Source organism: Otolemur garnettii, unplaced genomic scaffold (assembly GCF_000181295.1).
Source record: "Otolemur garnettii isolate 467f Iridium unplaced genomic scaffold, OtoGar3 scaffold00005, whole genome shotgun sequence".
NCBI classification, from domain to species: domain Eukaryota; kingdom Metazoa; phylum Chordata; class Mammalia; order Primates; family Galagidae; genus Otolemur; species Otolemur garnettii.
The window spans coordinates 18,732,612-18,751,886 of NW_003852400.1; the positions used below are offsets into that span (position 1 = coordinate 18,732,612).

A 19,275-nucleotide genomic window follows, 5' to 3' on the forward strand; every position below is an offset into this window, starting at 1 on the left:
TCAAAAAAAAAAAAAAAAAAAAAAGTCTCTTAATTAAGATAATTGCTCATGAACTATTTTTTTCTAATTTTCTAAAGTATTACATGAGGGTTAATACATTTATAGAGAGAAGCCTTAAAATATAACTTCCTTTCTCTGCATCAGCTGTCATATAAACAGAAATTAAAGATGTGCAAGGCTTATTAATTTGTTTTTTCATGTTCTTCCTGGTCTATGCTTAGTCCTTGGAGAACTGCTGTCACTGGTAGTATTTTATTTATTTTTTATTTTTTTTATGATTGAGGAAATCAATCTTAATTTTATTAAGTTTTGAGGGGGTTGAATCATTATTTTTATTAAATCATAGCTGTGTACATTAATACTGTCATGGGGTACAGTGTACTGTTTTTATATACAATTTGAAATATTTTCATAAAACTGGTTAACATGGACTTCATGTCATTTTCTTAGTTATTGTGTTAAGACATTTATATTCTACATTTAGAAAGATTCACATGTACCCTTATAAGATGAACCATAGGTGTGATCACCACCAATCACACTCCCTCCACCCATCCTCCCCCTTCCCCTCTCCTCCTTCACCCTTTTCCCCAGAAAGATTCACATGTACCCTTATAAGATGAACCATGGGTGTGATCACCACCAATCACCCTCCCTCTACCAATCCTCCCCCTTCCCCTCCCCTCTCTCTCCCTTTTCCCCATATTCTTGGGCTATAATTGGGTTATAGCTTTCCGATGAAAGCTATAAATTAGTTTCATAGTGGAGCTGACTACATTGGATACTTTTTCCTCCATTTTTGAGATACTTTGCTAAGAAGAATATTTTCCAGCTTCATCCATGTAAACATGAAGGAGGTAAAGTCTCCATCTTTCCTTAAGGCTGCATAATATTCCATGGTGTACATGTACCACAATTTATTGATCCATTCATGGATCGATGGGCACTTGGGCTTCTTCCATGACTTAGCAATTATGAATTGAGCTGCAATAAACATTCTGGTACAAATATCTTTGTTGTAGTCTGATTATTGGTCTTCTGGATATATACCTAGTAGAGGAATTATGGGATCAAATGGCAGGTCTATTTTTAGTTCTCTAAGTTTTCTCCAGATATCTTTCCAAAAGGAATGTATTAGTTTGCAATCCCACCAGCAGTGTAGAAGCTTATTAAACCTTTGTTGGAGACCTAACCTGCAGATATCTTCTTCCCATTCTGAGGGCTGTCTCCTTGCTTTACTTACTGTGTTCTTGGCTGTGCAGAGGCTTTTTAGTTTGATCAGGTCTCAGTAATGTATTTTTGATGTTGCTTCAATTGCCCCAGGGGTCTGCCTCATAAAATTTTTCCCCAGGCTAATATCTTCAAGTGTTTTCCGTACACTTTCTTCTAGTATTTTTATAGTTTCATGTCTTAAGTTTAAATCTTTAATCCAGTAAGAATCTATCTTAGTTAGTGGTGAAAGGTGTGGATCCAGTTTCAGTCTTCTGCAGGTCGCCAGCCAGTTTGCCCAGCACCATTTGTTAAACAGGAATCTTTTCCCCTCTCATTGTTTTTAATTGGCTTGTCAAAGATCATATAATGGTAAGTAGCTGAGTTCATCTCTTGGTTCTCTATTCTGTTCCATCCATCTACCTCTCTGTTTTTGTGCCAGTACCATGCTGTTTTGATCACTATCAATTTATAGTATAGTCTGATGTCTGGTAATGTGATTTCTCCTGCTATTTCTGAGTAACATCTTGGCTATTTGAGGATTTTTCTGATTCCATATAAAATGAAGTATTATTTTTTTGAGATCTTTAAAGTATGATAATGGGGCTTTCATAGAGATTGCATTAAAATTATATATTACTTTGGGTAGTATGGACATTTTAACAATGTTGATTCCTCCCAGCCATGAGCATGGTATGTTTTTCCATTTGTTAACATTTTCAGTTATTTCTTTTCCTAGAGTCTCATAGTTCTCTTTATGGAGTTCTTTCACATCCTTTGTTAGGTAAACTCCCAAATATTTCATCTTCTTTGGCACTACTGTGAACAGAATAGAGTCCTTAAATTTTTTCAGCTTGACTATTGTTGGTATATATGAAGGCTACCGATTTATTAGTGTTAATTTTGTAGCCTGAGACACTGCTGTATTCCTTGATCACTTCTAAGAGTTTTATAGTAGAATCCCTGGTGTTTTCCAGGTATGCAATCATATCATCTGCAAAGAGTGAAAGTTTAATCTCTTCTGATCCTATGTGGATACCCTTGATTGCCTTTTCTCCCCTAATTGCGATGGCTAAAACTTCTATTACAATGTTAAAGAGCAATGGAGACAATGGGCAACCTTGTCTGGTTCCTGATCTGAGTGGAAATGATTTCAGTTTAACTCTGTTCAATACGATATTGGCTGTGGGTTTGCTGTAGATGCCTCTATCAATTTGAGAAATGTCCCTTCTATACCAATTTTCTTAAGTGTTCTGATCATGAAGGGATGCTGGATATTATCAAAAGCTTTTTCTGCATCAGTTGAGAGAATCATATGGTCTTTTTTTTTTAATTTGTTTATGTGATGAATTAGATTTATAGGTTTATGTATGTTGAACCAGCCTTGAGATCCTGGGATAAAATCCACTTAGTCGTGATATATAATTTGTTTGATGTGTTGCTGGATTCTGTTCGTTAGGGTGTTGTTGAGTATTTTTGCATCAATATTCATTAGTGATATTTGTCTATAATTTTCTTTTCTTGTTGGGTCTTTTCCTGGTTTGGGGATCAAGGTGATGTTTGCTTCATAGAATGTGTTGGGTAGTATTCTATCATTTTCTATATTTTGGAAGAGGTTAAGTAATATAGGTACTAGTTCCTCTTTAAAGATTTGGATAGAATTCTGACGTGAAGCCATCTGGTCCTGGGCTTTTCTTTTTAGGGAGATTTTGTATAGTTCATGCTATTTCAGGACTTGATATAGGCCTATTCAACATTTCCACTTGATTCTGGCTAAGTCTTGGAAGGTGGCATGCTTCCAAGTATTGGTCGATTCCCTTCAGATTTTCATATTTCTGAGAATAAAGTTTCTTGTAATATTCATTAAGGATTTTTTGAATTTCTGAGGGGTCTATTGTTATTTCGTCTTTACCATTTCTGATTGATGAAATTAGAGATTTTACTCTTTTTTTCTTGGTTAGGTTGGGCAAAGATTTGTCTGTTCTATTGACCTTTTCAAAAAATCAACTTTTTGATTTATTGATCTGTTGTATAATCCTTTTGTTTTCAATTTCATTTAATTCTGCTCTAATTTTTGTTATTTCTTTTCTTCTTCTGTGTTTGGGATTGGAGTGTTCTTCCTTTTCCAGTTGCTTGAGATGTCCCATTAAGTTGTTAATTCCTCTCTTTCCATTTTCTTGAGGAAGGCTTGCAGTGTTATAAATTTCCCACAGGACTGCCTTTACAGTATCCCAGAGGTTCTGGTAACTCATATCTTCTTTATCATTTTGTTCCAAAAATTTGGTTATTTCCTTTTTGATTTCGTCTCTGACCCACCTTTCATTCAGCATAAGGTAATTTAGCTTCCATGTTTTTGTATGATCCTGCAGATTCCTGTTGTTACTGAGTTCAACTTTTATTCCATGATGGTGAGAAGATGCAAGGAATAATTTCTATTCTTTTAAATTTGCTGAGGTTAAACTTGTGACCTAAGATGTGGTCGATTTTGGAGTATGTTCCATCAGCTGATGAGAAAAATGTGTATTCAGTTTTATTAGGATAAAATGTTCTGTAGATATCTGTTAAATCTAAATGCTGAAGGGTTAAGTTTAAATCTAAAATTATTTTTGCTAAGCTTCTTATTGGAGAATCTATCCAACAATGCCAAAGGAGTAAGCTGGGAGAAATCAAATTGCTCATGCTTATCAGAGTATCTCTTGTAAATTGAGGTGCATTCTGGTTGGGTACATAAATATCAATGATTGAAATCTCATCATATTGAGTATTACCCTTAACAAATATAAAGTGACTATCCTTATCCTTGCTTACTTTTGTTAGTTTAAAGCCTACTGTATCTGCAAATAAAATTGCAACACCTGCTTTTTTCTGTTTTCCATTTGCCCGGAATATAGATGACCATCCCTTCACCCTTAGTCTATATTTATCTTTTAAGGTAAGATGAGATTCTTGTATGCAGCAGATATCTGGCCTGAGTTTTTGTATCCACTCAGCCAGTCTGTGCCTCTTTAGAGGACAATTTAAGCCATTCACATTGATTGAGAATATTGATAAGCCTTGTAAAATTTTGTGTATTGAGTTTTTCAAAAGTCCAGTAGACATTTTTAATCCTTTCGCCACTGTGGAGATTGGAATTTGATCAAAACTTTCTGGGTGCGTTTACTTTTGTGGTAGAAGATTGCACTGGTCATTATGGAGGATAGGTCTGAGAATATCCTGGAGAGCTGGTTTAGTTATGGCAAATTTCTTCAACATGTGAATATCATTAAAGTATTTAATTTCTCTATCATAAGTGAAACTCAGTTTAGCTGGATACAGGATCCTGGGTTGAAAGTTATTTTGTTTTAGAAGATTAAAAGTCAGTGACCACCCTCTTCTAGCCTGAAAGGTTTCAGCAGAGAGATCTGCAGTCATTCTAATATTCTTTCCCTTGTCGGTTATGGTTTTCTTACATATAGCTGCTTTCAGAATTTTCTCCTTCATATTAACTTTAGTGAAGTTAATTATGATGTGCCTGGGGGATGTCTTGTTCAGGTTGAGTCTTGTTGGGGTTCTGAAACTGTCTGCTATCTGGATTTCACAATCTCTTGGCATGTCTGGAAAGTTCTCTTTCATAATTTAATGGAGAAGAGCCTCTGTATTTTGTGAAGCAACTTTCTCACCTTCAGGGATTCCTATAAGGTGGATATTAGTTTTCTTCGAATTATCCCAGAGCTCTCTGAGAGGATGATCCATTTTTGCTCACCATTTCTCTTTCTCTTTGAGCTCTTAGGCACGTTCAAAAGCTTTGTCTTCAATGTCAGAGATTCTTTCTTCTGCCTGCTCCATTCTGTTAGTGAGGGATTCTGCCATACTTTTCCAATCTTTGAGGGCTGCAAACTCTTGCCTCAATGTATCTAAATCTTTGAATTCTTTTAAATCATGGAATTCGTTTATCTTTTAAATCATTGAATTCTTGAGATATCTTTTGAATAATTTGAAATTCTGATTCCCTCCATTCCCCCAAATAAGATTCTATTGATCTTATTTGCTATCCAGACTCTGAACTCATTTTCTGACATCTCAATCATCTGTTTATGGATGGGGTCTTCAGTTGCATCTGCCATGTCCTTCCTTGAGGGAGTTGATCTACTCTGGTTATTCATGTTACCAGAGTTTTTCCCCTGATTGTACCCCATGCTGAATTTGACACCGTTTGGAGTCTGTCCCAGAACCATTCTGTAGTGGCTGTCACCGGAGAAGATGCTGGCTTCCTCTGGTTGTCCAGAGAGACAGGGTATGTCTGTCCAGAAAAGCCTCAGGGGTGTGAGCCTTCTTGTTCCTGCTGCTGCAGCTGCTACTCTTCTCCTCGGGGTACTGCCGCTCCAGTGTGGTTCCCTCTCAACTGACCATCCTCTCGCAGTATTCGGGCCACCCTGCACCGGGTGAGGGTGGCAGGAGCCCAGATTGCTTGCCACCTGGGGAACACACGGCTCCAACAGTTCTCCAGCTGCAGGGCTGGGACAGGGTGCTTGGCCCCGCAGGGGTGGGGGGACACTGCTCTGGGGCCTCCCCTCACTGTCTCTGCAGGCAGTGGGGGAAAGGTGGACTGGAAATTCAAAATGACAGTGAAAACGTTAGTTCAGTTTTTCTGCCTGGTGAGAGAGTGTTCAGAATCTCAGCAAAGTCCCTCTAGGGGAGTAGATCTCACTTCCTGTAGCTCTCCCACATGGGGTGAGATAATAGGTCCTCAGTTCACTGCTTGCCTGTAGAAAACTTACAGGAGCAGATGAAGAGAAACCAAAGAGGAAAACACAACTTCCTTTGTGGGAGGAGACGGACATTTTTACTTTGGGGTATATTATGTACCCTTAGATTACTTTCTTGGAGTCGCAGCTTGCCTCAGCAGAAGTGTCCTGCAGATATCAGTCTTCTCTCTCAGCTGGGCTCTCAGTCTTCAACTTTTCTGGGTAATTTCTGGAGATTACCCTTCCCTCTGGATGGGAGCTTCTGTCTGAGGCTGGCACCTGTCTGCCATCTTGCTCCTCCCCTCACTGGTAGTATTTTAAATGAATTATCAGATGGAACTTCTCTCTTCTTTCGTTGTTCCATATAGCACGTGATGAAATATTTATGGGTTATTCAGTGTAACATTTCACATTTCCCTTTTTTTTCCTTACGGTAGTCCTTAGTTAGAGCATTTTCTGTTTACAGTTTTGTATTAATTATGACCAGTTCAGGACGTTACCAGTCCAAATATTACCTGTTATCTATATAACCTGAGTTTATTATTTTAAGACTCTCTCTGGAATCTTCATTATTCATGGAACTCTGTTTTGAATTTTCAAGGATTTAATTAATTAATTTATTTACTTAGAGACAGAGTTGCCCTCAGTAGAGTACTATGGTATCGTAGCTCACAGCAACCTCAAACTCTTGGGCTTAAGTGATTTTCTTGCCTTATTCTCCCAAGTAGCCTGGACTACAGGCCTCCCGCCACAATGCCTGGCTATTTTTAGAGACAAGGTCTGGCTCTAGCTCTGGCTCAGGCTGGTCTTGAACCTGTGAGCTTAGGCAGTCCATCTGCCTCAGCCTCCCAAGCACTGGGATTACAGGCATGCACCACTGCACCTGGCCTTTTCAAGCATTTTTAAACATTGACAGGCATCTTATTTTCAGAGCAGTAGCACTGGTAGGTAGACTTCCATTCTCTAGGATAGTTTTACTGTGTTCCCTGGACAAACCTCAAATTTTGAAGACTTGATTTCAGTTCTGTGGTTATTCTTGCCAGCATTTGTGTCACCTGGAGAATAAACAAAATTGACATCTGTTTGCTTTTTCAGTCTGGCTTTGTAAAGATGCATTGTGACTGGGAAGGGCCGCCCAGGAGTCAGGAGAAGCAGGTCTTTGTTCTGAGACCGAAATGGAGACACTTAGGCACGTAGCACAGTTTCCTTACAATGAAACATTGGCTCAGGTGTTCTCTAAAGTCTCTCTGTCCTTACATTTTAGTGTTCCAGTCAATTGTACTGCTGATCTGGAGGTTTCCATGGAGACTGCTGGAATTTCTTCAGAGTGTCTTATACATGAAGTTAGGATTTACATATTTTGGTGAAATTACTGAGTTGACTTTTTTAAATGTTTAATTTCATATGGTAGTATAGCTGTAAATCATTTGCCTTTTTCTATGGCTGTGTGCATTAGACTGATTTATACAATTAATTTATTCATTCATTCACTCATTTTGAGGAATTTATTAAACACCTATTTGAACACCTATTATATATGGGCACTATGTGAGGTCCTGGGGCTGTAAGGATGAGAAAGATCCATTCATACCTCCCACATCAGAGGGCAAGACAGTGTGGTGATCTGTAACACAGATGATGGAGGCTTTCCCAGTGGTAATTGCTCAGCCTGACTTGTCAGAGCCCTCTTTCTCCATCAACCGGGCTAGGTTTGAAGGACACTAGGTCCATGCCATGGACAAAGGTATCACGAAGAGATGAAACAGCTGGTATTTGCGGATTAGAATGAGAGGATAGAGTTTGGGAAGCATATGGGGGAAAAGGAAGGAATAGAGGGAGAGAAGAAGGGGTTGAGATCAGAAAGGAGAGGTATCCAGAATACTTAGAATGTGAGAACATGAATACACGCATAGAAAGGGAAAAGTGAGGGTCTCAGAGGATTTCTGGGTTTGGGGCTTAGGTGAACACACCAGAAAGGAAAAGCACAGCCATTTCATTAAAGATAATAATAATAAACACCTACACACACATACGACTTAAGGTGTGCGAGCAAGAATTAGCACTGGCACATAAGGAACATTTAGGCCAGTTGGTACTTTAAGCTGGTGGGGCTCCTTGACCTTGCCTGTTAGTCTCACGGGACACTGGAGAGGGGCTCTAACTCATTTGCCTCATACCTCCCCAGATCAGCAGCAGACCACCCTGGGATTGACTCTATTGAACCCCGTTAGCCTCCTGCACTTCATCCTTTACCTTTGTCTAATTTTTTTTCTGATATGCTCCATTTGTTTCATAGTTGGAAAATAAATCTTTATTTTTCCCTATATATGAAAAGTTTGTTGTTTTGAGTCGAATGTTTTTGAGAGTTGGCTTTTACACACAGTCTACGGTTTTGTTTTCATTCCTTGAGAGCAAAGTATTCCATAGTAGTATTTGACTAAGATATATTGTGCCTATCTGTGCCTAATGAAGCGCTAACCGCAGTAAATGATGAGTGGCAGTTTAATCAATTCAGTTCCTTCAGCAGTCACCAAGGGCATGTGGAATGTAATTTTTTAATCTTTCACTTTCCAAATACTGCAAATGCCAAAATGAAAAGATCACATCTATTATATGTTATACCTTTTTTTTACAGATTGTGAAATAAAGTTGCTTTTTAATTTTGATCTTTTAGAAGCTGACCTTGTAGGGAACAAAACCACTTTGGTCTTTTTACAAAAATATACATTCCTTCAGAGAAGGGTGAGATAAGTAAATGGCTACCTTAGTGCATCACATAATTGCATGATGGTGTATGTCAGTGAACCATGGCTAAATAAAATTACCTATTAAGTTAATTAACGTGGAACCTTTCTGAGCTGGTGTTGCATGCCTGTGTGTTAAATTTAGAGTGTGTCTTGCATTTACTCTAACTTATTTCCTGGGTCTACTGTTTCTTTGTTCTTTCTTTGTTTGGCGCCTGAATACACATTGAGAGAATTAATGTGAATTATACTCCTTTCAAAACAGAATTACCTAGACTTCTTTATATTCGTGCTCCTCCACATCTGATTTTGAGAAAGGCAGCATCAGTATGGCTTAGAAGCTCATTAGAAATGCGGGGTCTCAGGCCTCAACTCATACCTAACAAGATCAGAATCTAAATTCTGACAAAATTCCCACATGGTTAGCACACATATTAAAGGATCAAAAGCATCCCTTCAAGTTCTTTTGCTGGATAGATATGTAGGCTTTGAGGACATTTCTTTTGCCAGTATAATGTTAAGAGGCAGAAAGACAGAAGAACTAATGAATGAGGGTGGCGGTCATCTGCCTGCCTTCTGGCAGAAGGTCCTTAAAGCTGCCATTAGCCTTTGCATTTGACAATGCAGATGGTTCTGAATGGCTCTAAATAATTCTTTGAATTTGAAAAGATGCTTTTTCTGAGTTTCAGTTAGGGAATAAAAAGGAGCAGGTCTCTACTACGGTGGTGGGGTAAGTTGGGTGGGTCATTGTGTCCTCTGCATATATGGGAATGCCCGGGCTGCGCACCATCCCTTGTGGGCTTTTCCAGTGAATGCTGCAACTTGAGAGTGAAACTTTCACTCTCTGCTTAAAGCTGTCTGTCCCAGGGAATCTCGAGCCTTTGCTAATAAATGGGTGGAGTTAAAAACTAAATTCTAAATGTGTTTTGAGTTTGAATTGCACCGTATTTTAAAATATTGAAGTCTTTCTGCATTGTCTACTGAGATTGAGCCAAACTTTGGCCTTGAGAATTAGGGAAGAGGAACAATGTTTTATTTTGTGATATATTTGGGGTAATACCAAAATTAGATTGATGTCAACTATAGAAATAATAACCTTTAGATCTTATTTTGTCCTTCTTCATGTGAGATAATCATTTATTAGGTAGATTACCGTCTTACAACAATAATGTCTTTAAAAGAAAATCTAAAATCTACTGGGTACATTCTGATTGAAATATCGTGTGTCAAATGCAGATATTCTTTGAGTATACATGCTGGTGCGTGTAATTAATCCCATCAACTTTGATGAACAAATACATGTGCTGCATTGAGTATTAGCTGGTGACTTTAGTGACCTAACCCTATTTTAGTCACGTCTAGTAGTGTTGCCATATTGTTGTAACCCCTTTCACTTATTTGTACTAAATCTTTAAAAGCAAAAGAACAAATTTTCTTTCTGAGAAAGGTAATACTGGCTAATATTTTTACAAGTAAATAAATAAATTGCAGCTGTAGACAATATCACAGGAAGCATGGAATTAGGGAACTTAACCCAGTCTGAGAAATCAAGAAGCCTTCCCAAAAAAGTAACATTGAACTTGTCTGTTCTCTGCTCTGATGGAGAAAAGTTCCTCCTTCCTTTCATTTTTTCTCTGCATTGCACACACCACCAGCCCCGTGCCCCATATGTAATAATTTATGTAAATATTTTTTTATCTGGAGTTCATTTGCTGTAGAATGTATATATCAATTACTAAATATCTTCATATCAAACTTAATTAATCCTTAATTAATTTGCCGGCCAAGTGAAGGTGGAACATTAACTGACATTTTACATTCTCAGCCTGTAGTTGTAGATGGCTCATGTTGCTTCCAATGAAAAGTTCATCAAAATGTACAGAGGCATTTTGGTTTTATTTATTTATTTTTTCTCATATAGGAAAAATGTAAAATAATGTCACTCTCTGACTTAGAATGACTAATTCTGCAGGCAGTCCTAAGAAAATGCTGGCCTTCTTCATTTTCTCATTTTTTGAAATAAACTTTAAAGTAGCTTTAGATTTATAGAATGATTGCAGAGGTAATAGAGAGTCTGTTTCTACTTCTCACCGGGCTTTTGCCATGGTTAACATCTCACCTTCCTGTAGTACACATACCCAGAGCTACGGAACCCGGGTTAGCACAGTGTTTCCAGCGGATTTCTCTAGTTCTGTCCTAATTTCCTTTTTTCTGTTGTACCATCCCATCCAAGATACAGTACATTTCTTTGTCATGTGTCCTTAGTCTCCCCTGGGTTATGATAGTTTCTGACGCTTTCCTTGTTTTTGATGACCTTCACAGTTTGTGCCATTCGTGTATTTTGTAAAATGTTCTTCATTGAGCTGTGTCATGTACTGGGGAGAGAGAGCAAAGGTGAAATGACATTCTCATCACACCGTATCAAGGGTACATGCTATCAACATGACTTATCACTGATTACATGGCTGAGGTTGTGTTTGTCCATTTTCTATCATAAATTTGCTATCCGTACCCGCTCTCCACCCTTACCTCCATACCATACTCTTTGGAACAAGTCCCCAAATTCAGCTCATCCTGAGTAGCCAGGGGGAAAGGGGGCTGTATTGCTTTCAATTCATTCAATCAAGAAATGTTTTTTAAGTCCTTACCTGTGTGCCTGATACTCTGCTGTGCCCTGGGGTCAAGGTGATAACCACAACCTTTCCCTTGTTTTGTGGAGACGCACGCACCAAAAAGAAAGACAATTTAAGTTTTATAAGGGGAACAAGCTAGGGAAAGAAGGGTGAGACCTGGGGTCTGGGCACCACGGAGCAACCTGCCTTCCATGTGGTAGCTGTGAAAGATCTTTCTCAGTAGGGCATTGAGCTGACCTTGGAATGATAAGAAGCAATTATCCACGGACAGAGTGGGCAAAGGGGAAGACAACTCATAAGATCTTGGAACAGGAAGGAGTGTGGCCTGTTTTAGGAACAGAGAGCAGAGCGGCGTGGCTGGTGTTGAGGCAGTCTCATGGAGAGAGGTGGGATGTGAATTCGGGGAACCAGGTCAGCATCATGCTGGGTGGGGCCTTTACTGCCTCCAGGCTCCAGTTCTGATTTTAAGGAAGAAAAAATGCTCAAGGTATAATTTAAAAAGGAGACCCCTCTCCTCTCAACATGGGGCACTGATACAGGGTGTGGGTGAGAGAGGCAGACAGAAAGAAAATCCCTGAAATCACTATAGAACCCAGCAACATTATGCTTATAAAATTCAATGTAACAAGTAAAAATTTCTAGTGTTTGTAAGATAAACGGTAGCATTTCCAAACAATGAGATACTGCTCCCCTGTCTTCTAAATACAAAATGAAAACTCTTTGTAAAAAGGTCATAAAAATAAACTCCTTCTTCCCTATCCCCGCCATGCAAATCAACTCTTCGATCCTCTCAAATCCTTTTTGAGAAGAAATTCTTATAGAACTGCCTGTAGAAGCATGCTTGTTAAAAATCACTTTATATGTTGTCTTTCAATTTACTTCTCAGTTAAAAATGTTTCAAAGGTTAAAATATCCATCTTTAATTAAGTTGTAAGGATCTACTAATTTTTGGCAAAATGCATAGACACTTCGGCACGGCATATTTTATCCCAGGAAAACTGAGGGAAATAGTGAAGAAAACATCACATTTGAGAGGTCATTTTTATTAATTATTTCCAAATAATTATCTGTAGTATTTTTTCTCCATAACTGATTAAGGTGATTTCTTTTATTTACGTTATTTTTAAACAAGTAGAGCATAACATAGATCAGTTTCACAAACTCTGTAATCAGCCAAATGAGAAATAATTTGGGCTTTGCAGAGAGAGGATTTGGTCTCTGTAGCAACTACTTGTCTTTGTCATTTTAATGGGAAAGCAGCCACGAAGGAAACCTAAACAAATGTGTGTGGTTGTGTTCCTTTAAAGCTTATGTATAGACGTTGAAATGTGAATCTTGTGTAATGTTCATTTGCCACCACATATTCTTATTTTGATTTTTTTTAACCATTTAAAAATGTAGAAGCCATTATCGGCATGAACAGTGGACTTTTCTCTTTTTTTAACTTTCTTTTCTATTTTCCATGCAGAGCCATATTAACACTTGGTTCTCTCAAGATTCCTCACTTCCCTAGATCCCATTTCCTCTGCCTGGAATGTTCGATTCCCATTCCCAGTGCCTTGACCCTGTACTCCACCAGCTTCACCTCTTCTAGCCCTTTCAGATGTCAGCTATGCAGACTGTGCTCACTGAGCGAGGCATGTCTTCTCATGCCCTTTTGGTGTGACCATGGAATTGTATAAAATAGATGAGAATGACTGTGTCTGTGGCATGTAGACGCACTTGAAAGCTTGATAGAGGTTTTCCCGAAACTGACACAGTCCTAAACGTTTACATGTTCTAACCAATGATGAAAAGCTGAAAAAAAAATTTAAACTATATTAGACTCCCCAAACTAATGTCACCATTCTAGAGGAAAGTCTAAATTATCTCCATGTTCCCTTTACAGAAAATATTATAGAATTGTCAAAAGAAGAGTTAGTTAAAGATTACACCACCAAATTTTAGAGAGAAGAGTATTAGAGAGGTTTGTCAGACAGTTAGTAATAAATGTTACATTACAGGATGTCCTAATGGCCAGCACTAAAGTCCCCGTACATAGGAAGAATGGGACATTGGAGCTTTATTTATAAAATATTTATTACAAAATTTTACAAAGAAATCGCCAAAATGTAGAAAATGTTTTGTAAATATTTTATAAAATTTTGTAATGAATATTCTGTTAATAAAAGTACATTTAGCTCCAATGTCCTATTTTCCTTACATATGGTGACTTTAGAGGTAGCTTTGGGACACCTATATTTCTCTGAATTTTAGATTATTTGTTGGCTCTTAGCATTTTGTGATTTCTTTTGATTAAGTTTCTTATTCCATATTCACTTTTGTGCCCAATTTTTATTCATAAATTTGTATTTATTTTCATAACAAAGACTCCCAAATTATAAGACCTTCTAACCTTAAAAGGTCTTCTATCTCTGCTTATACTGAGAAGGAATTACCAATTCAGCTTGAACTCTTGTTTTGAATTGTGATGAAAAAAAAATCATTCATTTACCTAAGACATAAATTAATGTTGGAAATTTTGAGTTCAAAAACACTGAAAAATGTGTGAGCACAGGTGGGTGTTTAAATGTTGCTTACCAGGTCATTAACCCTAACATAAGAGTTTGACCCTGGTCCATCCTGTCACACCTTTAACTGTAAGTTTTTGTGAACAGCTTATTCTTGAAAAAGTTAGATTTAGGATTATTTAAATTCCGAACAGAAGCAACAGAAGAGACATTGTTGGCAGAAGATTGTATATCACAAGTATAGAGCTTAAGGGCATAAATGTTTTCTCAGTGAACCACTCAGTGCAGTCAGCTTAATCCATCAAAAGAGCCGGAGGGAGGAAGGGGAGAAAGAGAACAGGGGCGGTGGCCCTTTATGTCCTTAAGTTAAGGAGCTCCTGCTGCTCTTTGGCAGTAATGCAGCTCCAGTGATAAAGAATTCTTCTGGGCAGTGCCTGTGGCTCAAAGGAGTAAGGCGCTGGCCCCATATTCCAGACATGGTGGGTTCAAACCCAGCCCCAGCCAAAAATAAAAAAAATTAAAATTAAAAAAAAAAAAAGAATTCTTCTGTATTCGTATGTTGCTATGTTTTATATACCCACCTGTGCATTTTCTTGTGGTTTATATCTTTTTTAGTCCTTTAAGTGTAATTCTCTCAGCATCATTAGTGCACATTCAGACGTCTTTGAACAAGATGATGTTATAAGAGAAATTCATTAGAAAGGAAAGTCAGGGTCCCATAGGCAGCTAGGAAGGTAAGCACCTATAGAAATTATACATCATGTCCTTCCAGCGTAATAGAACTGAAGCAAAGATTTTTCTTTTAATCATTCGAAGTATCATATTAATAGGGGTTATGTGGACTAAGCATAAGTGGTGGTAAAATAAATTCTGTAAATAGTTCTGACAGTGTAGCAGACGCCCTCCTAACCAGCCCAGCTGTGTATGTATGTATATGTATGTGGGTGGGGTGGGCTGTGGCTTCTGGTGGGGCTCTTCACACTCGCAGTTGCAGCTTGTGGTGGGAAAGATGGAGGCTGAAAGGTGGAGACTAGAGGGCGTAAGCTGAAAGTGGAAAATGAAGGTGCAAGTAGCTATTTAAGATCCAAGACATTTTATGTAAACAAGTAAGAAAACAATAGAAATGTGGGTCAGTAGTCTTAGAAAAGAATTCTTATCAGGGAAATTTGGAAAACCATCATACTGGAATTATATATAGACTTAATCAGACATCTGAAGCCCCAGTATTTATAAGCATATCATTGCATTTAATATACTAATAAAGTGATTCCCTCAGATATCTATGATGTCTCTCACATTTAAAATGAAAACAACTTTTGTTAAAACCCATCTCCCTAGAATAGAATACTGATTTTAAATTAGTTCTTTACTACTTAAATGAAATCAATTTTTTATAACATAAAGTAGCATTATTTTTGGTTTTTACCATCTTGAGACTGCATATTATTGGTGTTTAATTTGTTTTGTTTTGTTTTGCTTTGTTTTTTGAAACAGAGTTTCACTCTGTTGGCCAGGCTAGAGTGTCTTGGCGTCATAGCTCACAGCAACCTCAAACTCCTTGCCTCAGCCTACCGAGTGGCTGGGACTAGAGAGAGGTGCCCACCCCACCCCCTGGCTAGTTTTTAGTGGAGACGGGGGCCTTGATCTTGCTCAGGCTTCTCTCCAACTCCTGAGCCAAGCAATCTACCTGCCTCCACCTTCCAGGTGTGAACCACCACGCCCCATCCATTGATGTTCAATTTGAATAGAAATTATGTGCTGGCCTGGTACAATGGCTCACACCTGTTATCCTAGCACTCTGGAAGGCTGAAGCAGTTGGATTGCTAGAGCTCAGGAGTTTGAGACCAGCCTGAGCAAGAGTGAAGCCCAGGCAGGATCAATGGGCACAATGCAAGGGCATATACAAGCCCCTGGGTGAGGAGTTCTGGGACTTCACCTTGTAACCTAAAAATTTGTGCCCTCATATTAATTTGAAATTAAAAAAAAGAGAAAAAGAAAAATAGCCGGGTGTTGTGGTGGGCACCTGTATTCCCAGCTACTTGAGAGGCTGAGGCAAGAGAATCACTTGAGTTCAAGAGTTTGAGATTTCTGTGAGCTGTGATGCAACAGCCCTCTACTAAGGTTGACAAAATGAGACACTCTGTCTCCAAAAAAAAGAAAAAAAAAAAGGAGAAAGAAAGGAAGAAAAAAGAAATTATGTACTATAATGGGGAAGAGATTCCTGAAAATAATGTATTACCTCTTTAATTCAAAAAATTGTTTCTAGGGCAGTGCCTGTGGCTCAAAGGAGTAGGGCATCGGCCCCATATACCAGAGGTGCTGGGTTCAAACCCAGTCCCGGCCAAAAACTGCAAAAAAAATGTTTCTATACAACTGTGGTAACAACTGAAGCAGCAACAGCAAAGTTGATCACTTGCCCTTCACCTATGGTGTTCGGAAATAAATTAAAGACCCAAAGTTTTGTTCTCCCTAAATTGAAGATGCATGCAGCAATTTAAGAAGCATCCCAATGTATTCATTGCTTTGTTAGAATAAACCCATTCAAACTAGAGTTACTTTTTAAAAAATCTAGAGTTTCTAGGAGATAGGGATGGCTGGAAAAAATACTAGATTATCTGAACATCCAGGTCTCCAGAAAGCAAGAACCAGGTCACTTCAGGAGACTTTCCCCATGGAAGTATGTGGCCATTCATGCATGTGACTGATCCCAGGTACACATGTGAGTGTCTCACCATCCTTCTCCCAAACGACTTGTTCTCTAAAGTCCCAGAAGAAAGACCTAATTGGCTCTCTGCCCGTGCCCTGAATTGGTTGTTCTGTTGGGTTAGGAGGCTGCTTTTGTCTGGGAGCCAAAGTTTGCTAAATGCTGGACTACCTGTGAGCATGGGGGTTAAGCTAGGAGAGGAGGTTGAGCATAGTAGATGGCTGCTATGTTGAGTAAGGGCGTAATCAATAAGCTGCTAAGAAGAACAATCTAGTCTACTGAAAGATTCATGGAGGGCTTCAGGGAAGGAGTGCATTCAAACAAGATTATAGAGGTTGGGTTATGTTTAGATACCAACAGCAAATAGGTGAAGGAGGGTATTCTAGGTAGTGAAGCAATGTGAGCCTAGTTGCAGAGCACTTGGACACATCAGTCTGGTTCAGTGATCCTCAGTGTGGCTGTCCTGAATCATCTGAGCAGCCCATGTCAATGCCTGGGCTCCAACTAGACTGACCACAACAGGCTCTCTGGGCTGTGTGATCAGAGAATTTGTAGTTTTCAGAAGTTCCCAGATGATTCCGATGCAAAGAGGACTGAGAACCACTGAACAGTTAGAGAGTACAATATGCTATGAAGTAGTTGGAGGAAGATGCTAGGACTTGACTATGGAGACTTCTGTATCAGCTGAGGTCTTCTCAGGTGTATCCTGTAAGTAAGTGGAGCCACTGGGATTCACTGTTTTATTGGTTTGCATTGTCTTCGGGGAAAGGAAAGTTCTGGAATCTAGGTATATGTCACACAGCTCTTGGTGCTCATCAAGAATGTCATTTATCCACTCACAGGTTCTCTGTAGGAGAAAACTAACTCCAGATGTAGTTTTCTGAGCAGAATATATCGAAGCTCTGCAATGACTCTTTCTTCTCTGTTTAGGGGAGTTGGCTGCATCTTCGTTGAAATGATCCAAGGGGTTGCTGCTTTTCCAGGAATGAAAGACATTCAAGATCAACTTGAACGAATATTTCTCGTAAGTTCTTTGCTGTGTGCTTCTATGGAAAATCAGTGTTTAATTGGTCACTTAGTGACGAATTCTAACTTAAGGAAAGTGATTTAAAACAAATTAATCCATTGTCACATTTAGTTCTAACATTTTTTGACTTTTGAAAAAGCAGGAAATTAGTCAAAATTGTGCTTTTAAACTATGTATTGCACATAGCACAATATGTCAAATGGTAAGAAAGAATAGGATATGAGAGGCAATGGGTTAAAAATGAGGATTCTTACTCCAGCCTGGGGGGCAGAGTAAGAATCCGGCTCTAACAGAGGAATTCCAAGTAATTCACATAGATACTCTCCACTCCTTGGCTGTGGGTTTTTGATTGGTGACTTTTCCCTCATAAAGCAGAACACGGAAAATGGGAGGACAGTGACTTTATGTGGAGACACCAGACTAACAGTCCTGTGGCCAGCAGGTCCCCTTGAGGAGATAGGCTGAGAATGGCACTTTGCTTCTGTGATCTTCCTCCCAAACCACAACTCCTGTCCAATCATGCAAAAGACTTCACACAAACCTAAACTGAGAGTCATTCTACAAACCACCTGGGTGGTACTTCTTAAAACTGTCAGGGTTACCAAAATAAGGGAAGTCTGAGAAACTGTAACCCAAAGGAGGCTAAAGAGATGTGACAGCTCCTTGTAATATGGTTTGCTGGATGGAATCCTGGAACAGAAAAGGCACGTTGGGGAAAACCAGTAACACCCAAATAAATTTGTTTAGTTACTATCAATGTACCCATGTGAGCTGTGACAAATACATCATATAAGGTAAGATTTCAACAAGAGGGGAAACTGAGTAAGGGGTATACACAAACTCTGTTTTGCAACTTTTCTATAAATCTAAAACTATTCTATAATAAAACTAAAAGCTTACATAAATTTTTAAAAATCTGTAGAATATATAAGTAGTCTTGTGTTAGACTTTCTAGATTTAGTACCTTGCTCTGTTATTTTTTAGCTATGTGACTTTGGGCAAAGGACTTATTAGACATCTGAGCCTTAGTGGGTGAAACAGATAATAATAGCACCTATCTCATAGATTGCTTGTGGAATAATCGGCTTAGTATACATAAAGTACTTTTAGAAGTACTTTTTATATGCTTGGCATATAGTAAATACTCTATAAATATTAGTTGTTATTATTTCCATTGCATCTTTTTTATGCTAAATACTTAGTAGAACTTCTACATTAGCTAATATTCATATAAACCTATTATTTAAAACATGAAATCAGAGCTAGCATGAAATTAGAGTTTTTGTTAAAAGGTTTTAAACTCTATACCTGGCAGTAGTTAACATTACCGTGCGTTTCCTTCTTAGTAAAACTCTTGTATGAAATCACTAAGGCATAATTTAGGATGGTTTATGTCAAGAGATGTACTTATGGGATTGTTACTCATTTTAATTAAGCAAGTACAGCATTAAAGTATAGCTTTCATATTATATACAGGAATTTCAGTAGGAGGTAATGATATAAACTAAGAAGACTTCATCACTACTGTGTTCAACTTGATGTCAGCAATAATATGTAAAAAAAGGACACTGGCCACTAGAAAGTTAAAGTATGTATGATTCCTCCACATAGTACCATATGTCCCTGAGGGGCCCTGCACAGTAAAAGCAAATGGATGAGCAGCAGAACCCCAACACAGAAACCCTCCCCGAAGTGTTCTCTTCCAGCAGCTATCTGTATCTACT

General features: G+C 38.4%; 1 protein-coding gene across 1 annotated transcript in view; it reads left to right on the plus strand.

Annotated features, from left to right (window-relative positions):
- Positions 1-19,275, plus strand: part of CDK14 (cyclin dependent kinase 14) — a 615,387-nt gene that overhangs the window by 396,061 nt on the left and 200,051 nt on the right. The window contains exon 10 of the mRNA XM_012811338.2: positions 17,455-17,548. Coding sequence (XP_012666792.1) covers positions 17,455-17,548 — 94 coding nt within the window. The remainder of the gene's footprint in view (positions 1-17,454; positions 17,549-19,275) is intronic.